The sequence below is a fragment of the Dendropsophus ebraccatus genome, chromosome 2, assembly GCF_027789765.1.
Source record: "Dendropsophus ebraccatus isolate aDenEbr1 chromosome 2, aDenEbr1.pat, whole genome shotgun sequence".
Lineage (NCBI taxonomy): Eukaryota > Metazoa > Chordata > Amphibia > Anura > Hylidae > Dendropsophus > Dendropsophus ebraccatus.
This window is the reverse complement of record NC_091455.1, coordinates 152492144-152519186: the sequence shown is the minus strand read 5'-3', so window position 1 is coordinate 152519186 and position 27043 is coordinate 152492144. Positions and strand designations below refer to the sequence as shown.

At 40.7% G+C, this 27043-nt stretch overlaps 1 protein-coding gene across 1 annotated transcript in view; it reads left to right on the top strand.

Moving 5' to 3' along the window:
* ADCY1 (adenylate cyclase 1) overlaps positions 1-27043 on the top strand; it is a 240049-nt gene that overhangs the window by 132751 nt on the left and 80255 nt on the right. The window contains exons 6-7 of the mRNA XM_069959698.1: positions 11013-11171; positions 12470-12611. Coding sequence (XP_069815799.1) covers positions 11013-11171; positions 12470-12611 — 301 coding nt within the window. The remainder of the gene's footprint in view (positions 1-11012; positions 11172-12469; positions 12612-27043) is intronic.

The window sequence follows — 27043 nt, the reverse complement described above, 5'->3', positions numbered from 1 at the left end:
ACTAGAGAGCCACATGCTGCAATGATGAGACTCCATGACTTTAATACATGGCTTTGGTCGGACCACCCACCCCTTGGTGGTTCTGGACAGAACCAATGAAATTTAGCTTGATTTTCCATAGGGCAGTTATTCAGTACTACAGCGGAAGTGCCCCTACATATTTATGGGCAGTTTTTTATGCTTAAAGGGAATCTCAGCACTTGGGCTCTACCACTGGTGCTGATGGTGTGCTGTAGCTGGCAGTCCCCTAGTAAGCATGTTACCCTTTGGTAATTTGTCTGTGCAGTGGATTATGCACAATCTCCCATATCCTACTGTAATGAAGAGTCAAACAGGAATTGAGCTTCGGCATTTGTGCTGCACTCTGCCATGCCTCTTCACTCTTTCTTTCCTCCCTCTTAATGAATATTCAATGCTGCCCAGCCTCCTGCTCACTCAGCTGTCAGTCAACATCTGCCAACAGAGGACTGATCTGCAATCAGATATAGTTGAATTTCCTAGCCTGTGCTGGAGCTTTGATCCAGGGGTAAATCACATCTCTAGAGATCACCATCTGGTCTTTCTTTGGTTTGAATCCCCTGATGGAAATGAAATAGATTTATTTAATATTGTATCATTGTGCAAAGAATTCCAATCAGGTCCAAATTAGTTTAGTTTTGTTTAATACAATATTGTGTGGGGTAATATTTTTATTTTTCGCATCGTTGTATTAAAAAAAAATTAAAACTGATTTAGACCTGATTGAGATTTTTTTTTTAAAATGATACAATAATGGGTATAAAAGAAAAAACAACCACCTATATTTCATTTCCATCAGGGGTTTCAAACTGTTTCTAGACAGGTGAGTTACCCCGAGACCACAGCTCCAACACATCTGTGCTAAGAGATTTAACTATATAGAGTGTTTTTTTTTCAACCATAAACTGCCTACAGGGGACGGATCTGCAATCAGAGACACTGTCTGACAGCTAAACGAGCAGGAGGCTGGGCAGCATTGATTTTTCATGAAGAAGAGGTAGGAGAAAAGAGTGGTACGGCATGCCAGAGTTTGGCAGAAACACTGAGCCGCGAATCCTCTTTGCCTCTTCATTAGAGTAGGAGGCGCTGGATTGTGCATAATCCACTGCACGGACAAATTACCAAAAGATACCACACTCACTAGGGGACTGCCAACTACAGCACACTGTCAGCACCTCAGGAAGGGCCCGGTTGTGGACAGATTCCTTTAAAAGTTTTGTTGTTCCCAGTCTTGTATTACAAATTGCCAAACACAAAATAAACGTTTGTAAAATGTTTTATTGAGAAAAGTTTAATAAACGTTCCTCAATAAACACTTTACTTTTAAATAGATTCTGTCATTAGAGCTTTCACAGATAAAATAGCTAGAGTGCTAGGTAGGGATTTAAAAAACATTACACACGTGTGTAGTTGCAGTCAGAAAGATTGAGCCCCTCAGCATAAAATACAGGATAGTGATGTGGATGTGGAAGATAATGACAAGATATAACTTTTTTTAAATTTATACATATCTGAGATTTTGTCAACAGAAGTTGAATTGACTTTGAAGTTCAAATAACAAATGGAAATCTTTTCACACTTATGTGCACTATTATTTAGCCTCAGCTAAAGTACTTTGAGCTTGTGCTTTGTGCTGGCTTTTAAAACTTAAAACAAGCGTTTCCGGTAATTGGTAAGAAGCTTCTTTCACCTCTTAACTGGAATCTACACATTGTTCATGTGCAAAAGCCTCTCACTCAGGGATGTTTGATAATTCCATGTTGCAGCTTCCTTCTTTAAGTCCCACCTAAGATTTTCAATTGGATCTAAATCTGGTGGCTGAGAAGTTTACTCCAGGAAGTTCCAGGATCTTTTTCTTAGCCAAGCTTTGGTTGAACTGAAGGAGTGCTTTCCTTAGAGGGATAATCAGCTGGAAAATCCATTCATTACCTGGGTTTAAATTCCTGTTTAAAATGGCGTGGTATTTCAGGAAATCTATGCCAATTACATGATCAAGATTGCCAATTCCTGCCCCCCAAAAAACAGACGCACATCAGCAGTGACCCACCTGCATGCTTCACTGTGGTGATGGTGTTCTTCTAGGTGTAAACCTGGCATTCTGCACTCCAGACATACCACTTGTATATATGCATAAACAGTTCCAGTTTGGTTTTATCAGTCCATAGAACTTTCTCCCAAAACTTTTAATTTTATCCCTAATTTTTATGCCAAATATCCTGGCATATTGTACTCTACTTTTGATGTTCCTTTTTGGAGTATTTCTTGGAGTCTAGTTATGAAATCTTTTTTTATTCAGTTCATGTTGATGATTGCAGCTGAAGCACTTGACATTCCCATAAAACCAAAGCATATGAAGTTATAGATTAAGTTATAGCGTTCTCAAAGGCTGTGCATTAGTTTAAGGCCAGTTTAGAAAAAAAATGATGCAAGGTAAGAATGGTTCAAAAATAGCAGTGCTAATATTTTATTTATAATCAGTTAACAATAGGCAAAGTAAATAAACAGAAGAATGCACATCCTGAAAACCTAATCTTTGCCTGCTTTATTCAGTACGACTACCTTGTGTCTTGCTGCAGTACTCAGTCCTGCCATGGTCTATGACCAGTGAACTGTATTCTAGAACCTCAACTTTGAAGCTTTCAATTTTACTGTTTCTCCTATACAGATGTGAAATAATGATATTACCGCTGTCTGGTAGAAATAGCTAATCATACATCTACGTATAATTCTCCACAATCCCTGAATTAGAATTTTAAGGGTAGTAAAACCACATTTTGATTTAAATTTCTTTTATGCTAACATTTTATATTGTTTATTTGTTAGTTTAGGTTTAACAAAATGCATAGATCCAATAGAGTTTAGAGAAAAAAAGAAATGGGGAATATGTATTATAGAAAAGAATGGTAAAAATGGAAACCTGGAGTCTCTCTATCCAACTGTTAACATGCTTGCACTCCAGGACTGAGGGTAGGGGAGCATTTCGTGTTGTGAAGTATTTATGACTAAAGTATTTTTGCTCAGTATTTTTCAACCAAAACCAGGAGTGGATTGAAAACACAGAAAGGCTATGTTCTCTGATAATAATAATTTATACAGCGCCAACAGTTTCCGCAGCACTTTACAATTCTGAGGGGACATACTGTACATAGACAAAAATCAGACATTACAGAGATTTACATATAATTATCCATACATGAGGAGTGAGGGCCCTGCTCGCAGGCATGAGCTTACAGACTATTAGGAGGGGGGTTTGAGACAGAAAGGTAGAGGGGCAAAGTGCTTCATTGTTACAATGGTCCAGTCATCTTTATAAGTGCAGGTAAAGCTGTTGAAATTGAGTGGCTGGCCATTGAATGGCGAATAACTGCCATTATTTCAAAACAATGGCTGTTGTTTTAAAATAACCACAATTGCCTTTAATTGGCGCTATCCACTCAATTTAAAGTGTGTGAACATAGCCTTTCTGTGTTTTCAATCCACTCCTGGTTTTATAGTAACAGTAAAAAGGGGTGGGTGCAGCTCACTGACTCCCCTATTGCTGAGGTCAGATAGGCAGTGACAACTCTAAAATCACTATATATCAATATAGAAGAATAAAAGAAAAGTGCCTAGACCTATGGTTGCAAGTATGTTAACATGAATGGTTATACTTGTATATAATATTTATTGTTACATATCAATTGAATAAACAGTAGAAATGTGCTGTAAAATGATACTAGTGTAGTATATATAATAAAATCATCACATGTTTAAAATAGAATACATTATTAGAATGTAAATATACAAGACAAGGGCCCTTGTATGAAAAGATAATACCGGTATCTTGTGCAAATAGCGCTAGAAACATGTAGAACACAAGTTCTTTAAAAGTTCATTAGTTAATTACAAGTGCATTGTGAATTAAGTCCTTTGATGGTCACTAATCATTGTAAAAACAGTGCTGTAAAGAATCAGTGTAATACAGCAGTTATTGCTTTTTCCTACTGGCGGACTAGAAGTCTCAGCCAGTCTTTAAACGCAAGAGTTACTGTGGCAGTGAGTGCTCGTATCGCTGGGGAAGATAAACAAAGGACACACTGTAGTTTGTGCCAGTCTGCACTTCTCACCGCTCCTGCCGTCCTCTCCTGATCGGATTATCCCGAATGTCGCCTGTCTCCTCCGTCTGGCTGTGTTTCCTCGTGGTCCTCTCCTGCTTTGCGCGTCCGTGCGGCCTTGTTGTCATCTAGGTAAGCGGAGATGGCAGGGCTGGGTCTTAGTGGCGATGTGTGATTGTATGATGCCCTGTGGTGGTCTCGCTAGTACTCCGCAATAATCCAAATGGATGTATGGATGAGATTGAATTGTTTGTAGATGCAGTGTGTCCAAAAACTTTGTCTTGGTTTGCCAATCGCGTTTCAGAACCTCCCTTGGGTTCCCTCTTTAGTGGCTTTAGAATTAAATATGCTGATAGTTGGTGAGGTTTGGAAGTCTTCTCCTTTTTATATGTTCAGTGGGTAAAGATGAAAAAACGGCTACAAATTCCGGAACTGGGTCCTATGGTCCAGTCCTTGTTTTCTTCATAACCACCTGTATGGACTCATACAGATGTAATTTGAGTATTAAACTCATCTCTGACACTTGTGTATGTTTGATTGATATATACAATGCATTCAAATAGCTATATGGGGAATTAATACGAATATGTGATAGATCAACGTGTGTTTGTATCTCATGTATATGCATTTATTTAAAAATCATGCTCTTAGTGTCGAATTGTAATATAATATGATAAACTAAAATAAAAATGAATAAATAAATAACAGTAATCAATTCAGTAGACAAGAAATTATTGTATCCTAAAATGTGACATAATGGAGTGTACTATAATAGAATGATGAATTTAGCAGATAATTTGACCTAAAATCGGTCTAGTGCTTGATCTATAGATTGTCCAAAATATCCAAAATCTGTGAGTTTTTGCGTAATGAATTCTGGACATAAGTCAAGTGAAGGTTGTCTAAGAGGTGTCTTTATAGGAGGCATAGATTGCCTATTTAGGGTATATTCACACGGGCGGGCTCGCAGCGAGATTCTCGCTGCGAGCCCCGCAGGTCCTGTCAGTTCCCATAAACTACATACTTGCTGCGGTCTAAACGACCGCAGCGAGTATGTAATTATACCGCGCTTAACCCCTTCTACTCCCGCCGGCTCCCCCGCTGTAAGCAGCATACATTACCTGTCCTTGCTGCACGGGTCCGGCGTCCTGCTCTCCCGTCCGGCCAATTAGTGTGTTGCCCAGCCGCAGCCACTGATTGGCCGGGCGGGAGAGCAGGACGCCGGACCCGTGCAGCAAGGACAGGTAATGTATGCTGCTTACAGCGGGGGAGCCGGCGGGAGTAGAAGGGGTTAAGCGCGGTATAATTACATACTCGCTGCGGTCGTTTAGACCGCAGCAAGTATGTAGTTTATGCAAACTGACAGGACCTGCCGGGCTCGCAGCGAGAATCTCGCTGCGAGCCCGCCCGTGTGAATATACCCTTAAAGGAAAAGTCCAATGAAAATTTTTATTAAAGTATAGTATTGCCCCCCAAAAGTTATACCAATCACCAATATACACTTATTACGGGAAATGCTTATAAAGTGCTTTTTTCCCTGCACATACTACTGCATCAAGGCTTCACTTCCTGGATAACATGGTGATGTCACGACCCGACTCCTAGAGCTGTGCGGGCTGTGGCTGCTTGAGAGGATGATGGCAGGGGGACACTGAGGGATACAGGGCACTGGAGGGACACTGAGCATCCCCCTGCCATCATCCTCTCCAGCAGCCACAGCCTGCACAGCTCTGGGAGTCGGGTCATGACATCACCATTTTATCCAGGAAGTGAAGCCTTGATGCAGTAGTAAGTGCTGGGGGAAAAAAGCACTTTATAAGCATTTCACTTATTAAGTGTATATTGGTAATTTGTATAACTTTGGGGGGCCAATACAATACTTTAATAAATTTTTTTACCAGACTTCTCCTTTAATGATAATGTATTAGCCTACACGTAATCTACTTCACCACTTATATGGGAAATGATGTCTAAAAAGGGGGGTATATATTATAGATAGAATATAGAGTAAAATGTAGAGTAAAATAAGTTCTGGGATGGTTGGGTCACATACTGGGCCAAACGTTCACGCGCTGATAAGCAGCCTGGCGTAGACGTCTGCGCAACAAGCAACTGTCCTCCCTTTAAAACTGATACAGTTCAAGATCAGCATTGAGTCCTTTGGGTTCCATCGAATCGAATTCAAAGATCTTCTGCGTCTCCGCTCAAGACATACCTCTAAGATAATCCCCCCTCTCCAATCTTTGGATACCTTCAGCAGTGCTGTATAGGACAAGGAACTCGGGTCATTTTGGTGGTGTGTGGAGAAGTTTTTGGACAATGGATGTGTCTTGATGCCTTTTCTGATATTATAAATAAGTTCTGCTTTTCTGATTTTAAGGGGTCTCTTGGTTCTGCCTATATATTGTTTAGCACAACCGCATTGTATCTGCGAGCCAGACAGGACAGCCAATTCTGGAACATCCACATACACTCAGACTCAACCAAGAAACCCCAAACAGAAAAAGAGGTTACACAGACGAAGAAGAGGTAGGACAACCACCAACGAAGATGGGAAAGACACACTGACCTCAGACTCCATTATCAATATCAGTTCAGTCAAGCCCAGAGAACTCTGGAATAAATGACTGAAGTTTGCCCCACTAAACAAATTTGATACATTTATAGGGATAGAGAAGTACTTATGGGGACTTTGTTTACAGAAATACTTTTAAAAGAACCCACTGGAACCTCAAACTACAACAACAGACCCCTACATTCATACCAACTGTGCAGTTAAGTCCAAGTTCTACCCCAGGGGGGAGGCAGGCCCAGGCATCCTAGCTTTTCAAAGAGCAGTAACAGGAGAGGTAAGAAAATAAGAACCCACAAAGAGAGGCCCAGGAAACCTCAAACAAGAGAAACCATGTCAATACAAGAACTCCAAAGTAATCATGAAATCGTCATAAGACCTGCAGACAAGGGGGTGGGGGCATAGTTTTACAAGAGACAGACAAATATAATTCAGAATGTTATAACAATTAGCAGACATCAATACATATTGACTACAAAACTGCGAAAGCAAAGGGAAATAAAATATTAAACACAACAGAACACAAATTCATCCTAGGCACTCAAGACCGTTTACCTGTATTCTATTGCCTCCCCAAAATTCATAAAGATCATAACAATCCACCCGGATGACCTATAGTTTCAGGCATAAATTTCATCACATCCAACCTCTCACAGTGTGTCGACCAGTTCCTTCAGCCAGTTGTTCAACAGACCGAATACTACCTCCGAGACACTACCCAAGCCATATCCATATTGGAAAACTTTAATTGAACATCCAATCACATCTTAGCCACACTAGATGTATCTTCACTATACACAATTATAGAATACTTAAAAACGACTCTGTACCCACAATCTGACCCCCCCAAACCACTTGTACCTTCGGATAGCTGCTTTTAATCCAAGATCTGTCCTGTGGTCCGTTTGGCAGGTGATGCAGTTATTGTCATAAAAAAATAATTTTAAAATTGCAGCTCCGTGCCCTACGGGCATATCTGTGCCCTAACTTTGCACCACCCCCTCCGTCCCTCCTCCCCACCCTCTTCATCATTAGGAATGCCACTGGAACTTTTACTTCTGTTTGAACATTGCACAGGTATCTTAATGATCCAGCCCATGTGCTGTGGGGAATAGGAAGCAATCTGCCTGGAGCCTTCCTAATGATGAGGAGGGCTGGGAGGAGGGACGGAGGGGTGGTGCAAAGTTAGGGCACAGATACGCCCGTAGGGCACGGAGCTGCAATTTAAAAAAATTTTATGACAATAACTGCATCACCTGCTAAACGGACCGCAGGACAGATCTTGGATTAAAAGCAGCTATCCAAAGGTACACGTGGTTTGGGGGGGTTAGATTGTGGGTACAGTCGCTTTAAGGGCATTCGGGCAACACAACAATTTTTGGAGAAGGATTACAGAAGAATTGAGGGTATCCTTAAAAGAAATTGTCAGAGAGGACAAAGTTTTGGGGGAAGATTTACCCCTTGAACCACCAGTTGTCTACACAAAAGCGCATCAAGGCATCAAGGTGGCACCATCTATACGAAACTCAAAAAAGAATACGACAACTAACACATGGCTGACCACAGTCGGTTTCCACAGATGTGGGACGTGCTCCAACTGCAGAGCCACCTCATTTGACTCCACTGCCACCAATTTTAGTTGGAAAATCAAAGAGTGCCTGTCCTGCAGTTCCAAAGGGTTAATTTACATGATACAATTTACATGATGCGGTTGTGCCAAATAAATATGTAGGCAGAACCAAGAGACCCCTTAAAATCAGAATAGCAGAACACATTTATAATATTAGAAAAGGCATCAAGACACATCCATTGTCCAGACACTTCTCCACACACCACCAAAATGACCCGAGTTCCTTGTCCTATACAGCACTGCTGAAGGTATCCAAAGATTGGAGAGGGGGGGGGGGGATTATCTTAGACGTATGTCTTGAGCAGAGACGCAGAAGATCTTTGAATTTGATTCAATGGAACCCCAAGGACTCAATGCTGATCTTAACCTGTACGCTTTTATCAGTTAGAAAGGGAGGACGGTTGCTTGTTGCGCAGATGTCCACGCCAGACTGCTTATCAGCGCGTGAACGTTTGGCCCAGTATGTGGCCCAACCATCCCAGAACTTATTTTACTCTATACTCTTACTCTTACTTTTTTTTAGACATCATTTCCCATATAAGTAGTGAAGTAGATTACGTGTAGACTAATAGATTATCATTAAATAGGCAATCCATGCCTCCTATAAACACACTTCTTAGACAACCTCCACTTGACTTATCTCCAGAATTCATTACACAAAAACTCACAGATTGTGGATATTTTGGACAATCTATAGATCAAGCACTAGAACGATTTTAGGTCAAATTATCTGCTAAATTCATCATTCTATTATAGTACTCTCCATTATGTCACATTTTAGTATTAGAGATGAGCGAACCGGGTTCGGGTTCGAGTCCATCCGAACCCGAATGTTCGGCATTTGATTAGCGGGGGCTGCTGAACTTGGATAAAGCTCTAAGTTTGTCTGGAAAACATGGATATAGCCAATGACTATATCCATGTTTTCCACATAGCCTTAGGGCTTTATCCAACTTCAGCAGCCACCGCTAATCAAATGCTGAAAGTTCGGGTTCGGATGGACTCGAGCATGCTCGAGGTTCGCTCATCTCTATTTAGGATACAATAATTTCTTGTCTACTGAATTCATTACTATGTTATTTATTCATTTTATTTTTATTTTAGTTATTATATTACATTTCGACACTAAGAGCATGATTTTTAAATAAATGTATATACATGAGATACAAACACACATTGATCTATCATATATTTGTATGAATTCACCATATAGCTATACAAATGCATTGTATATATCAATAAAACATACACAAGTGTCAGCGATGAGTTTAATACTCAAATTACATCTGTATGAGCCCATACAGGTGGTTATGAAGAAAACAAGGACTGGACCATAGGACCCAGTTCCGGAATTTGTAGCCGGTTTTTTATCTTTACCCACTGAACATATAAAAAGGAGAAGACTTCCAAACCTCACCAACTACCATGATATTTAATTCTAAAGCCACTGAAGAGGGAACCCAAGGGAGGTTCAGAAATGCGTTTGGAAAACCAGGACAACATTTTTGGACACACTGCATCTACAAACAATTCAATTCCATCCATACATCCATTTGGATTATTGCGGAGTACTAGCGATACCTCCACGGGGCCCCGGCAATCACACATCGGCACTAAGACCCAGCCCTGCCATCTCCGCTTACCTAGACGACAACGAGGCCACGCGGACGCGCAAAGCAGGAGAGGACCACAAGGACACCGAGCCAGACAGAGGAGACGGGTGACACTTGGGAACATCCAAATGATAAATTCTGACAGCCTTTAATGACTTTAATCCTATAGGCCACCATGACATACCAGTACGTACCTAACAGAGAAAAAAAAAAATAATTTTTTGTGTGCAATTTTTATCTTTATGACCACTTTTAGGGAGGAAGCTTATTTACAGTATCTGTTTTTCTTTTATCTTCCCAAAGAACTAAACACATAGGGGGACATTTATTAGGTCTGACGGCTTAAAAATGTCCCCGCAGTGCCGACAGTATGCAGAGTTATGCCTCTACATAAATCCCGTGTGCACCAGTGTGCACCAAGGTTTCCTGATCATTTTTCTGTGAGAAAAATTATAAATTAAGCGGACCCAGAGTCTGCACCCCCCCCCCCCCCATTCCACCCCCTCCACACACCCTTCCCGCCCCTCTGGCGAAGGCGGCGTAAAATGGCTAGATGCAAAAATTTGTTCGCATCTGGCCATTTTACGCCTAAAAATATACCTTTTTGCATAGATAAATGTCCCCTATACTGTCCTGTGTAAGCATAGGCCCACACACTTTGGTCCATCTTCTACTGACTTCCATTAAAAACAATCAAATCTGTCAAATTCCTAGTTTTTGAAAGGGCAGAGTAACATGGCAGGTTGTTCTAATAAATTCTGTCAGAGAATGGTTGTTTCTGTGGCAGTGACTTTTACTGTCTTTTACTGTAAGGTGAATATTTAGTACCAAATACACAGGCTGAATAATGTAAAGGTTTATGTAACACAACAGATTTCTTTATATTTAAAAAATAGTTACCGCAGGAACCTTAATCCGTTTGCTTTGGGCCCTCTTTTTATTTACTTGGAATGTGATAGATTCAAGCAGTAATAATATTGTATGGACTATAACTGCCCTGTATTATGTATCTGCTTCCATTAGTAATAAAATGTTCCCAAAATCTTTTGTTAGACATACTAACACTTGTTCATTTTTCATTTTAGATCTGTAGCAGAAGCTACTGAGGTGGATCTCAATATGAGAGTAGGATTGCATACAGGTCGTGTTCTATGTGGTGTTCTGGGACTTCGCAAATGGCAGTATGATGTCTGGTCCAATGATGTTACGCTGGCCAATGTAATGGAAGCTGGTGGATTGCCAGGGTAATCCTCTTATTAAATTATACAATTCTACTAAAAACATAAAACTGTATGTGTTAAATATAATAGAAAAAAAGTTTACCTGTTAGTGGTTGAGATGTACTGTGGGAGTAATTACAAATGCATCATTTATCAAAAAGATGTTATACATATACACCTGGTACTGACAAGCGTAAGCCTACACCAGTTTGTACAACTTTTTAAAAAGTTGCAAATGATAAATTGGACGCTAATCCCGAGTTATAAAAATGTTTGGGTTTATACTCAAGACAGGCAGATTAAAAAAAATTTCCATCTAAAAAAAAATTGCCTGTCAAATACTGGTTCATAAATAGAATGGGTGAAAAATCCAATTACCAAAAAATAGGCTTAAAGTGACTCTGTACCCACAATCTGACCTCCCTTAACCGCTTGTACCTTCGGATAGCTTCTTTTAATACAAGATCTGTCCTGGGGTCCGTTTGGCAGGTGGTACAGTTAATGTCATAAAAAAACAACTTTTAAACTGGCAGCCCCGTGCCCTTTGGCCGTGGCATACATTGTGTATGCATTAGGCTGGCACCACCTCTATGTCCCTCCAATTACCAAAAAATTACCACAGTACATTGAATTCACTGTTTTTTTCACCATCCAATGTATTAAAGTTAATGGCCTTTTTAATTAACCCTTTCCCTCATAAGGATTTGCCAGCACGTCCTGCAGCGATTGGGGGAGTTCAGAGAGGAGAGGGGTCATGCGGTGACCCTGCTCTTCAGTGCACGGTTCCTGGCTGCTATCAAAGCCAGGAGTCGCTTTAAAGTTTGTGCAGTGTGGGACTGTTGATGTGTTTGTTACTATTGTAGAAATAATATCACTATTTTTATAATGGGGTGTTCTCCAACCAATTGTAATTACAGTCCTCTTGAGTCAGAGCAAAATTTCCCCCCAAAATGAAAAAAGCACATTGTGTATGTGTGGCCACAAGCACTTTGCGAGTTTGCAATACTCATTTTACTTAATTTAAAATGATAACCTAAATAATATGCAAGTTTTCCATAAAACACTATTTTTAACTGTACAGTACACACATAGTATTTGAGTCAGTCTTTTGATTAATATTTTTTCAACCAAGACCAGGAGTGTGTTAAAAACACAGAAACTGCAATTCTTTCCATTATAATTTTTCTCAATTATTTAAGTAATTATTTAACACAGTGTGTGAGCATAGCAAAAGAGGCATCCACAGATTACGAAGAATATATTTTATAGACACAACAAATAAATTTCTTGACATAATCAATTGTTTTTTTCTACTGTTTTAGGAAAGTTCATATAACAAAGACCACCCTTGAGTGCCTAAATGGGGATTATGAAGTTGAACCCGGCTATGGTCATGAAAGAAATAGTTTTTTAAAAAAACATAACATTGAAACATTTTTCATTGTGCCATCACATCGAAGAAAGGTATGTTTTTTTTCCCGTTTGAATATTATCACCATTATGCATGCACAACATTGTGAAAAGTAGTAAACATTTAAAGACTCCCAAGAAAACTATCAATTTTGGTATTATGACATTTCTCCCTTTACGTTTTTCTGTGACATCTTCATAACCCCTTGATGCAAATTCATCTACATGTACATCTGGGTTTTCTACATGTTAGCGCAACCCTACTTACATGAATGTAAATGAGTTAAAGGGGTATTCCACCCAATGCAGTTAAAAAAAAGAATTGCAAAAGCAGCCCTGTTGTACTCACTGTGTCGACCTAAGTGAGCATTTTAAGTGAATAAAATAAAAAAGAAATTGAGGTACTCTAGGTCAGCGCTGTCCACACAAAGAAGTGGCCAAAAGCTTGAATAAATGAATTTATTATAATAAAAAAAGTTCCTTTAGTATAGCACAAATATTTGTGCTATACTAAAGGAACTTTTTTTTTATTATATTAAATGTGCGGACATTACTCAGTGTGCACATACCCTGACATTGTAAAAAGTAAAACGACCTTTACTAAATTATGCTGACATAGATTAGTCTTATACTATATGTGAAATACTATATGTGAAATATTATCTCATTTGTGTTGGGAGACTTTTTTACAAACAGATCATTTAGAATCGAGAAAAATTAAAAATGTTAAATTTTTTTAGTGAAATATGTCTTTTTTCACGAAAAAAGATTAATGAACTAACTAATTAATGAAGTTTACAACTAACATGAAGCACATTTTGCCATGAAAAAATAGTTTTTGAATCACTTGGATAAGTTAAGTTTTTAGCAAATAAAATGAGACTAGTCAGGTTAGAATTTTTTTTTAATTGGTATTTTTATTTTTCTACTGAAACTTGAAAACAAATGTGAAAATGCTAACTGAAACCTATGTGTGGTCAGACTAAAAGGTAAAAAAAAAATTCTTTAAATGCATATAATTTGATATCAGATCTGGGCCATCTTAACCTCTTAAGGACATAGGACGTACCGGTACGTCCTATGTCCTCATTAGCACTTCAAAGCGGGGCCGCGCGGCGGCCCCGCTTTGAAGTGCCGCGATCCCGGGTGCCGCGTGTAGCCCGGGACCGCCGCTATTAGCGGGCACGGTCCGATCGCCGTGCCCGCTAATTAGCTAATCGGAGGCAGCTGTCAAAGTTGACAGCTGCCTCCGATTACCGGAGGCAACGTTTCCCTGGTGTCTAGTGGGGGAGATCGCTCCTCCGGGACCTTGTCCCGGAGGAGCGATCTCCGTTACTGATGCCGGCCGGGGACGCGTCCAAGATGGCGCCGTCCTCGGCTCGGCACTCGTTTGTTTCCGGCTGCAGCAGCCGAAAGCAAACGAGTGCCGATCTCATGGATCTCTGCAGCATATCTATGCTGCAGAGATCTCAATGAGAGATCCAAGTGTATATACTAGAAGTCCCCCAGGGGGGCTTCTAGTATATGTGTAAAAAAAAAAAAAAAACGTGTTGTTAATAGTAAAAATCCCCCTCCCCTAATAAAAGTCTGAATCACCCCCCTTTCCCCAGGTTTTAAATAAAAGTAAACAAATAAATAAATAAATAAACATGTTTGGTATCGCCGCGTGCGTAATCGCCCGAACTATTAATTAATCACATTCCTGATCTCGTACGGTAAACGGCGTCAGCGCAAAAAAATCCCAAAGTGCAAAATTGCGCATTTTTGGTCGCATCAAATCCAGAAAAAATGTAATAAAAAGCGATCAAAAAGTCGTATATGCGCAATCAAGGTACCGATAGAAAGATCACATCATGGCGCAAAAAATGACACCTCGCACAGCCCCATAGACCAAAGGATAAAAGCGCTATAAGCCTGGGAATGGAGCGATTTTAAGGAATGTATATTGGTTAACAACGGTTTGAATTTTTTACAGGCCATCAGATACAATATAAGTTATACATGTTATATATCGTTTTAATCGTAACGACTTGAGGAACATGCATAACAAGTCAGTTTTACCCCAGGGCGAATGGCGTAAAAACACATTTCCCCCAAATAAAAGAAATGCGTTTTTTTTTCAATTTCACCACACTTTGAATTTTTTTCTGGTTTCGCAGTGTACTTTATGCAAAAATTCAGCCTGTAATTGCAAAGTACAATTAGTGACGCAAGAAATAAGGGGTCATGTGGGTTTCTAGGTGGAAAAATGCAAGTGCTATGACCTTTTAAACACAAGGAGGAAAAACCGAAAACGTAAAAACGAAAATGGGCCATGTCCTTAAAGGGTTAAAGGAGAAGTCCGGCCAAAACTTTTTTTTAATATGTTATTACTTATGGAAAGTTAGACAAATTTCTAATGTACATTAATTATGGGAAATGCACATATAGGGCTATTTCCCTTAATTTAGTAGATCAGGGAGACTTCAGATTCTCTGAAATACTGTGACTTCACGAACCAGGGGTGTAATTACAATGGAGTGTCCAGCAGGGAGCACACTATATATAGAAGTCAATGAGTACCATTGACTTCTATATAAAGTGCGCCCCTGCTGGACACTCCATTGGAATTACAATGGATGTGTATGTAAATGTAATATACAGTATGTTTTTGATTGAATACATTTATGGAATACTTTGGGGAGCAAAGTAATCCATAAATGTATTTAACCAGTACATTTGGAGGGCACTGAGCAGGGAGGCAGAGATGTGCCTATGCATCTACCTCCCCCCTTCCTCCCTGCTCGGTGCTGCTGCTGCCACATATACACAGTACTACTCCTCCTATTATCTGCTCATAGTATGAGCAGATAATAAGAGAGTAGTACCTGTGCTATCCCCATAACGCCGCCGCACAGCTGCTCCTCACAAGGGCTTCAGCATGCCCCCTCCGCCGCCCCCCCCCCCCCAGCTAACAATTTCTAACTATCCCGCTGCTCACTGCCTCTCTCCGCCGCTGCTCACTGCCGCCGCTGGCCACCGCTCTCTGCTCCCACATACCGCCTCCCGATCCGCACTGCATGCCGACCGGGGACAGGAAGCACCCCCACCCCGCAGGGAGCACAGTGCTCCCAGTGCTTCCTGTCCCCGACCGGGAGGTGGTATGTGGGAGCAGAGAGTCGCGGCGGAGAAAGGCGGTGAGCGGTGGGATAGTTAGAAATTGTTAGCTAGGAGGGGGAGCGGCAGAGGGGGCATGCTGATGCCCTTGTGAGGAGCAGCTGTGCGGCAGCGGTTGTGTTATGGGGATAGCACAGGTACTCCTCCCCCATTATCTGCTCATACTATGAGCAGATAGTGTTAGGAGTAGTAGTGTGTATATGTGGCAGCAGCAGCACCGAGAAGGGAGGGAGGGGGAGGTAGATGCATAGGCACATCTCTGCCTCTCTGCTCGGTGCTCTCCAAATGTACTGGTTAAATACATTTAAGGACTCATTTGGGGAGCAAGGACACTTGCTCCCCAAAGTATTCCATAAATGTATTCAATGAAAAACATACTGTATATTACATTTACATACACATCAATTGTAATTCCAATGGAGTGTCCAGCAGGGGCGCACTATATATAGAAGTCAATGGTACTATATATAGTGCGCCCCCTGCTGGACACTCCATTGTAATTACACCCCCAATTCGTGACATCACAGTATTTCAGAGAATCTGAAGTCTCCCTGATCTACTAAATTAAGGGAAATAGCCCTATATGTGCATTTCCCATAATTAATGTACATTAGAAATTTGTTTAATTTTCCATAGATAATAACATATTTAAAAAAAAGTTTTGGCCGTAGTTGTCCTTTAAATCACAAGTACCTGCCAAAATTAATTTTTTACTTGATTCCAGAGCGCTACATACATACATACATTTATAAATAGAAGATGCAAGACTTGTTCTCTTAGGCTAAATGCCTCAAAACTTCTGAGGAGTAGAAAGCTGGATCAACCTACAACTATACAAGCTATTTTAATGTAAAAATAGTACAAAGTTTGAAAGCACTTTTATCGTTTCTACAGAGGTACAGTAGGCAGATAGAGTTGTATGGTATGCATGATCTTTTCAAGCTACAAAGTGTTCACATTTATACATTTGTTCAAGGCTATGTTCACTCGTTGTTCAAATAGCGATGATTAATTCCAGCCATAGGTAGCATTAAACAAGAACTGTTCACGGTGGAATGTCCGTTGTTTGTACAGGATATGAACATAGCCTATAATTGTAAAAAAAGAAAAAACATTTCTATTGTTGCCCCAACAGGCTCACACGGCACAGAGGTGAGTTGTTGTTTTTTTTTTTTTCATTTGATGAATCAGTTAAAAAAATTGTGGTTATGTAAAAAAAAGTAAAGTCTTTTCGATTTGATTTAAAAAGCACCTGGGTCTATTATGGTTTTTACTTTGCTGCAAGCTCCCATGTCAAATTGCCAATCTACTATTACACCCTGACTATGGCACAATGCTCTGCAGCCGTGGAGGCCTTTAAGAAGTTTACCATGATAAAGTGTTGTAGTATTGAGGGGTGGGGCCCACCTCCCAGAAACTTCCCTGGTACTAAGGCTTAGTTTTAATTAAGATTTTCTTCTCACACACTGCAGTTTCTTTTTCGAGTAAGGCTGCATTCACACTGTCTGTAGATTTTGCGGACTTATGGACGGTGAAGGTATGTAATGCAGTGTTTCCCCACCCGTCATGATGTATCATTATCATGCCGGGCAGGGAAACAATCCATTGCTTGCTTTCACCGTCCATAAATCTTCAGATACAGATCGTACCTTTTTTTTTTTTTGTCAAATTTTGGTTTTGTGGAGGAAGAAGACCACCCAGCTTCAATTTGGCAATATGCGGTCCTGATGTCTTGGCATTTTTTTTTTTTAACTTCTTTCTTAAGAAAATCCTGTGTACTACCCTGGAGATGTACTTTTACATTTACTTATTGGGTTGGAGATGCAATACCTTACCTTGTAATACCTTACCTTGCCTCACCTCGATGTGCTGTATGCACAGTTTGTTTCACATATTGTGGAAAGAAAAGGGCACGGTGCTAGGGCCCAGGGAACAATAGGCCCTGCCTCTTTAACTCTTTCCATGGTGCAAGTAATTTTTTTAAGGAAATAAAAAACTAAGAGATAGGCAACAAGGGTGTGTTTAGAATGTTTATATTGATATCTATCCAGCAGTGCTGGTAGGTGCTGGCACGTATACTCACCGCAGCTGATCGCTGTCCCACGGTGCGGCTTTGTTCCGGTCCCCCGGTGCGCGCTCACTTCAACCTCTGCAGTGACTCCTCTTCTCTGTCCTGTGATTAAACGCCGGAAGTCACGTGCTTCCATAGAGAATGCATTGAAGCACATAAGTTCCGGCGTATAATCACAGGAGATAGAAGAGGAATCACAGCAGAGGCGGAAGTGAGCATGCACCGGATTGGAACGGCACCGGGGGACCGGAAGGAAGCTGCACCACGGGAGAGCGATCAGCTGCAGTGAGTATATGGGCCAGCCTATCTGGGGGGCAATAATGATTTTTTGTGAACTGCTTCTTTAAGACAGGACCTCTGTCCTAGAAACAAATATTGTTTCTATGGTTAGCCAATAAAGGTCCCATTTAAAAGTATTTACTATCACATTTTTCTGGTTAACATAATACTGCAAAACTATCCTTTGCTACTTATCGCACATCGTCGAAAGGGGACAGTATCTTCAATAGAGCAGAACTGTAAAACTATAGACAGAAGACACTAATCTAGTGGAAAGTCCCAACTAAAGTATAGGAGGCTCCCATGGCATACAGCTCATAATTAGTGTTTGTGCTCTAAACCTGAACGCTTTGCATTTGAATTTGACTCCTAGCCGGTAAAGAAGTTTGATGCTGCACTAGTGTTGCCAGGAAAAACATGAATACAGCTTATAGCTATGTTCCCACACAGTATTTAACAAACAAAGCCAGGGGTGGATTAAAAACACAGAAGAATATGTTCACACAATGTTGAAATTGAGTGGATGGCCGTCATTTAATTATAAATAATTAAATAATTTTTTATTTATTTATTTTTTAAAGGCAGTTGTTTTGAAATAACAGCCGTTAAATAGTAAAGTTAGATGCACTTCAGATGAACAGACTGCACCCAGTTTACAATAAAAATGTACAGCAAAGTACTGCAAACGCTTTCACTTGTGATATAAATAAATAAGTATAGCCAATGGTGGTTAAGATTACAGGTAAAAAAGCATATGATTGTATATTACACTCTAATCCTTGGGACTTCCACTTAAAAAAAAAAAAAAAAAGGACACAACAAACAATGATCATCTTATTATTTACATACACTGGGCAACACATTAGCACAACACATTAGCAACACGTCGGTGCTGAAGCAAGATTACCATTATGAAAGCAGTTTGGTTCCAAAAAAGAAAAAGCTTAACCTAGACTCTGAATCCCTCTCTGTGTGACCTACAACGATCCAACTCCCCAAGAAAGACCACAAGACAACCCTTAAAGTGACAGTCTCACCATCTTTTTGCATTATGAGTTCTCTACACAGTTGTAAAGGGTAAATTTTGCAGTGTTAATACCTTATTTTATGTCATACGTCATGGTGCTTGTTCCAGTAAAAAGTGATCTTTTAAAAAGGCACACGAACATAAACATCTTATGTATGAGTAGTGTTAGTTTGTATATATGTGTAGTAACAATGTGATACCTGCAGGGTGCGCTCAGGTACTGTATCACATTTGTCGCTATATTCTGACCCGCTGCACTTGTGTCTATTTTTGCTATTGTGCATGCAGTTTTTGTACTATTTCAGCATTATGCGCTTTACAATACTATGAATTGCAAGCAAACTGACATTATTGATACATGTAAATTTTTATTAAAGTATTGTATTGCCCCCCCAAAAGTTATACAGATCACCAATATACACTTATTACAGGAAATGCTTATAAAGTGCTTTTTTCCCCTGTATTTACTACTGCATCAAGGCTTCACTTCCTGGATAAAATGGTGATGTCACGACCTAACTCCCAGAGCTGTGCGGGCTGTGGCTGCTGGAGAGGATGATGTCAGGGGGACACTGAGGGATACAGGGCACTGGAGGGACACTGAGCATCCCTCTGCCATCATCCACTCCAGCAGCCACAGCCTGCACAGCTCTGGGAGTCGGGTCGTGCCATCACCATGTTATCCAGGAAGTGACATCACCATGTTATCCAGAAAGTGACATCACCATGTTATTCAGGAAGTGAAGCCTTGATGCAGTAGTAAGTGCAGGGAAAAAGCACTTTCTAAGCATTTCCCATAATAAGTGTATATTGGTAATTTGTATAACTTTTGGGGGGCAATACATTACTTTAATAAAATTTTCTCCTTTAAGAGGTAGAAATACTCAATTTGACAGAAATCCTTCCCCCAGTGTATTGTGTGTTTCAGTGCTCAGGTAAAATGTATTAGAATACACAGTACATAGGGGATCTTTTGTCACTAGTGCTGTGTGCTCTGAAGCCTAGGGAGCACAGTAGGTGCAGTGCAAAAGCAGGGAACTGGCTGGAGATGACACTCCTGCAAGATGCTGATGTTGGTGGCAGCAGAGAATTGTGTAATGAAAGCTGCAGCATACTATCCAGCAAGAATGCATTGTTTTGTTGTTGTTTTTTTTAATTAAATAACTTTGTTATAACTATAGCTGAACATTTTTTTTTTCATTGTTCATGGAACAAAATAGAGTTGAGAAAGGGAGTGTGTTTGAGAGTTATAAATAGAAATTATATAGATAGATACCATTTTAATCCTGTGGTTCACAGAAAGTCTGACAGTGGCCATACATCTTTAACCCCTTCAAGACAGAGCCCTTTGATGCACAAAAGCAGGGGCGTAACTAGAAATGGCTGGGCCCCATAGCAAACTTTTGATTGCCCCCTCCCCCCCCGACTGACCACTAAACGGTCAAGTAAATTCATAACTACATAACTGCTAGCTCTGGTCAGGAGTGCTTGCAGTTAAAGGGACATTTGCAAAACCCAGGAGACCAGCAGGGCCACCCGGTGCTGCAAATGATGACGGCTCAGGGGGCCCAGTGTATTGCAGGAGCAGGCCATGGGGCCCCCTGATGCGGCGGACCCCATAGCAGCCGCTATGGCTGCTATAGTGGTAGTTACGCCCCTGCACAAAAGTCCGGGTCAAATTAATGCAATGTTCCTTCCCGCCTTCTAAGAGCCATAGCGCTTTCATTTTTCCACCTACAGGGCTGGCTGGGGAGTCATTTTTTGCGCCATGATCTCTAGTTTTTATTAATATCATATTGGTGTAGCAGAAAAAGAATGCTTTTTATCATTTTTTTTTGCAATATATAATTTAATAAAAACAGAAATCCTGGTGCGTTTTTGTTTTTTTTCAGTTTACGCCGTTCATTGTGCGGGAACAATAATGTTATATTTTAATAGATCGGACAATTCCGCAAGCTATGATATGTAATATGTTTGTTTATTTATATTTTTATTTTTATAATGGATAAGGGGGTCTTTTAAACTTTTATTGGGGGGGGGGTTATTAGGGTTTTTTAATACTTGTATAAAACTTTTTTTATTACACTTTTATCGCTGTTAAAGATGCAATCATTAGATTGCATATACTGAGAGCAGACTCTATACATGGATCGACGAACCGCCAGGACAGAAGTAAGGAGCTTACCCCTGCCTGTCTGCATATGCGATCTGGACCCCCACAGCACGGTTGCGAGGGTCCCAATCACTCAGTGACAGATGCTTGATCTGTCACTGAGCACCTTAAACGCTGTGATCGCTGTAGATCACGGCGTTTAGGGGGTTAATGAGAGTCAGCTGCGGGATCACTCTCCCTGCAGCGCTCCTCAAATCAATAACCCTGTCAGTCAGGAACGTATCTATACATTGCTACTGCACGGGGTATGTGCAGTAGGAACATATATATACAGATTGGTGACATGAAGGGGTTAATAACTGACGGCCAAATGATCAATTATATCCCCCTCCCGCCACCCTTTCTCCCCATTCACAGGAGCGTTTGGCACAGCCGAGCGCTCCTCTATTCTCTGTGGGGAGGGGTAAGTTGCTGCTTTTCTCTTGCTGAACATCTGTCTGTGGTTGTTCAAAACATCCCCATAGACGCTAGACATATGGCCGAATCCGCTGAAATTGGCCAGTTTGGCCAACAATAGTCTGAAGTGTATCGGGGCTTTTATATACAGGAGTGACTGAGCTGCTGTATGCACAGTAAGGCTATGTTCACACAAAGTATTTTGTTTCTTTCAGTATTAGAGAAAAACTATAATGCACAGTTCAACCCCTGTGTGTTTCAACCCCTTTCTGTTTTTGGTTGAAAATACTGACCAAAATACTGTGTGTGAACAGAGCCTAAAACATGAACTATGCTGGTGATCACATGGCACAGGCACCCATAAAAAGGTATGAATACAACTAAACTAGTATGAAAGAAATTACACAGCTTGAATTTTACTGGTTATTTAGCATAATAGGTCCTTCTGTTTGAATGTAATCAGGATAGAAATACATTTAATGTTTTAAATGTCAGAAAAAAAATGTCCTATAATCTGTCATGGGCCTTAAGTTTAATTTTTTTTTCTGTGGCTTTCATGTGGCAGTAATAAGAACTGACACTAGCAGGTATAATGTCAGAAGCAATATAAATCATTTCTACCAGCAACAAATGGACAAAGATTTTTATTTCCAAGATTTTTCTCTCTTTTGACTAGTTTGCTTGACTCCCATTACTATGCTACAGTTCCTTTTTTTGCCCTGTGTAAGTGCATGGCAATTGATACTGTCATGCAACAGTTATAGTATGTCAATAACTATTGAATAAAAGTATCTTTGTAGGGTTCACAGTCACATAACACTCGTGACCATAGCCGTGTTACCAAAGCCTCATATAACTTTAGTTTATCAAGATCTATGGGTCATTTTATCTGTGCACAGAAATAGTGTTTTACATAAAGCATGATGCAATATGTTTACATTAAGATCATGGCCCGGCTAAAAAACTACCATCTACCTCAGCATCTCCTGCTCTATGCGAACAGCAGATTAGATTCTTTTAAATTAATGTTAATTTCTTTTTAATGTAGAAATCGCCCAGGGGGAGTTTATGGTAGTGTAAAAAAAAAAAGTTTTTAGTGCTGCTGCTTCTCCAGCAGAAGTGCCCCATCACACCACCATACACTGTACAGGACTGTATGGAAGAAAGAAAGATGCAGGTTCTGGTGCTGCAGCAATCTCTTAAGGTGACCGATGATGGATCGTCAGTAAAAGTGTTACTTTATTGGATTTTAAATAAATGTTTCGGGGGTTGCACCCCATTGCTCAGTGTAAGTATAACATATATGTTAACACTGGTATATACAGTTACTAAAATAAAATGGCTTCAGAATGGGAAATTATGATTATACTTTATATGAAACACACACACACACACACACACACTTGAAATCTTAAGAAACCTAATATATATAAAGGTAGCTCCATTTACAACCAAATATTACATAAGATAATATTATTTCTGGTGCCACATGGCGATGTCCAGTACAGTTCCGACTAAAATAATTTCTACCTTTGGTAGGAATTTGGTCAAGCTTCTAACTTTAAGGTTGAAGGGGTATTCCAGAAGAAAAATATTTTTTTTTCAACTGGTACCAGAAAGTTATACATATTTTTAAATAACCTATTTTAAAAACTCAATCTTTTAAGGACTGATCAGCTGCTGTATGCACTGCAAAGTGGTGCATTTTTTTCCAGTCTGCCAAGATGCTTTTGACAATACACCTCTTCCTGCGGTCAATGAGTGGTGTCAATGAAAAAGTCAACTTGTCTCACAAAAATATTTTGATACTTGGAGGCCCCTGCTGTTGAAATGATGCCTATAAACTATGCTAAATAAAAGACTGCCTGAAAATCCTTTGAATCTTTGGCCTGTGTTTTGATAACATTCCACTCTAGAGGAGCCACATAGTCTGCTTTATTATTATTATTATTATTATTATTATTATTATTATATGATTCTATGATATGTCCCATATCAAAGGTATAGATGGAAAAGAAAAGAGGCCCGAGTACAGAGCCTTTGGGAACACCAACAATGAGGGGACGAGGTGGTGTGGGAGACACTTAAAGTGTGGTTGGAGATGTAAGAGGAGATCCAGGAGAGGGCTGAGCAAGTAACTCCAAGGGATGAGAGAATGGTCAACTGTGTCGAAGGCAGAAGATAGATCAAGGAGAAGGAGCACAGAGTATTGGCATGAGGCTTTGGCAGTTAGCAGGTCATAGGCCACTTTGGTTAAGGCAGTTTCTGTGGAGTGTTGGGGGCGGAAGCCGGATTGCAGGGAGTCAAAAAGCAAGTTGAATGAAAAATGGGAGGAAAGTTCATGGTAGACATGTTGTTCCAGGAGTTTTGTGGCAAAGGGGAGAAGTGAGATAGGGCAGTAGCTGGATAAGGAAGTAGGGTTAAGGGACAGGTTTTTAAGGATGGGTGTGATGATTGCGTGTTTGTATGGAGATGGGAAGATACCAGAAGTTAGTGATAGATTGAAGAGATGGTTTAGTGCTGGGACAAGTGCTGAGGAGAGGTTGGGGATACCATCTTACCATGTTTCATTTTATATCCGTGCCATAGGCCTGCAGCGCCTTTCTCCCTACCTTCACCTTTCCCAGGGGGATGCTGAAAATGAAGAGATGCACTGCAGGCCTACGGCACAGATGCACTAGGTCCAGTCACATTGACTCCCCATGCCACCAAAATAAAACTTGTTTTTTTGCCAAAATACCGTCCCCAGGAGAAAGACTCACCCCCGACCTGACATGCATTATGTAGTGTGCTAAATGGTACCAGCCGTTTCAGGGTGGACACTGGCTGGTACACATTTGCTTTAGGGCCAAAATAGCTTGGTTCTTAAGAGGTAATGACTGAACTTGTAGCATGTAGCATACAACATTTTCATATTTTGGGTCATACATAGTGCTGAAACTTAAAGGAGAAGTCTGACCTCCTCTGTTTCTTTTTAAATTGCAGGGGCATGGAGGGGAAATAACAAAGGGTCCTTACTCACCCCTCCCCATGCCTCTTCAGCACCAGACTGCCGCTCCAGGACCCCCACCGGGCTTCAGGATCTCTGGCGCTCCTGACACCAAAGTCCGGCTCATGGAATGGCCACTCAAGCCAGTAAGTGACTGGGACTGGACGTCGGTCCCGTCACTGATTGGCTAAGCGTGCTGCCCATCAGCTGGGACAGGCCTTTTTTTCCGACCTTCCTGCGGGGGTCTTTGGGCCAGTCAGGTGGCGCATCGTGGGCACAGAGGTAAGAAATACTTCATTATTAAACTCTCCGCTGCTGCCTTTCAGAAGTTATCTCAGGCCAGACTTCTCCTTTAACTGTCTGGAGAAAATGATTAGTTATGACAGGACAGTAATGCTCTGTCCATACACTATAATAATAATTGGGTGTTGTTGGCTATAGTCCACATCTCTGTCTCTGGCCTACTGTTTGATATCTCCTCTTACATATGTTATACTCTTTAGTATACTGTGGAAAGAATAAATAGGGCACACCATATGGTAATAAAAGAGCAGGTAAGTTTTAGGTAAGCTAATAATGAACTCACCTATGTATGTTGCACTAAGAGTGCAACATCTATTAGTGCAATACAGCGCTTAATAATATGTAGAGACTATACTATCAGTGCTCAAGAGCGTTTGTACAAGCGATCCAGATGGAGAATATCAGGTGCTTAAAGCGACTCTGTACCCACAATCTGACCCCCCAAACCACTTGTACCTTCAGATAGCTGCTTTTAATCCAAGATCTGTCCTGGGGTCCGTTCGGCAGGTGATGCAATTATTGTCATAAAAACAACTTTTAATCCTGCAGCGCTGTGTCTAAAGGCCGGGCTTACATTTGTATATGCATTAGGCTGGCACACCCTCTCTGTCCTTCCTCCCCACCCTCCTTATCATAAGGAATGCTCCAGGCAGATTGCTTCCTATTCCCCACCTGTGTGCATAATGAAAATGGGCTGGATCGTTAACACACCTGTGCAAAGCTCAAACAGCAGTAAATGTTCCTGGATCATTCCTAATGATGAGGAGGGTGGGGAAGAAGGACGGAGAGGTGGTGCCAGCCTAATGCATATACAAATGTAAGCCCCGGCCGTTAGACACACCGCTGCCGGATTAAAAGTTTTTTTTATGACAATAACTGCATCCCCTGCCGAACAAACCCCAGGACAGATCTTGGATTAAAAGCAGCTATCCAAAGGCACAAGTGGTTTGGGGGGGACAGATTGTGGGTACAGAGTCACTTTGTGTTGAAGATTCCATTCAATTTGGATGTACATTAAGCTTCTTTATTTGGACTCAGAGAAGGGCGTGTTTGGGGGTGCTTAGACCCCTTTCTCAAATAAAAGTGACATTTGACAAAGGGGTCTAAGCACCCCAAAATGCGTCATTCTCTGAGACCAATTAGGAAGCTTTATGTACATCCATAGTGTATGGAATCTTCAACACTCTAGTGCCTGATATGCTCCATCCAGATTGTTTGCATTAATGCCCGATCCTGAGAACTGATATTGATTCTCTTTGTCATTTGTTCATGCTCATTATTTTGCTATATTTCACTCATCTGAGGCATTTTGGTGACGATTCCACCTTTCTACATTCTTTTGTTAGACTTTATATGCTGCAATATTTACATTCCATGTGCAAATTCTGGCACATTTTAATTTGGGAGTGATGTCTATTTGTCTGTTACAAACGTATTTGATTATTGGTTTGTGTATCTTCACTCACTGCAAAAATTCTAACAAGTAATATTGAGTGAAACATCCATTTTGCAGTTTAATAATTTGCTTCATTAAAGTCTATGGGGAAATGGCCATCAGTGCACACACAGTATAGAGAAAGGGCCTTAATTTATTACGCCCATAAAAATAATTAACATTCTAATTACAGATCATGGCGCATTTTAATGTACATGAAACATTTGTGGTTGTTGCACAAAATTATTATTTCGTAAAATAAGAACAGTAAAATTTTAAAATTAGGGCTCAGTCCTTAAAGGAAAAGTCCAGCGGGGCAACAAAAATTCTGTTCGGGCAGAATGCATATTTACCACTTCCCATGCCTGCATTGCAACGCGTCCCTCTACAGGGCACCTGTTGACACCGGTTGATGGATGCCCTACTTAGCCAATCAGTGACTGGGCCAGGAGACTGCTGCAGTCACTGATTGATGGGGCATCCATCATCCGGGTCAGGCATCCCCCCCCAAATTATGATGTCATAATAATTTCGGGGAAATGCTTTCCTGTGGGAGCCCTGGCCCTTCTGAGATGGCAATTCACAGGCATGGGGAGAGTTAAGTAGTTGTCAATTATTATGTTTGCCCCTTCACCTGCCGGCTACAAAATTAATTGA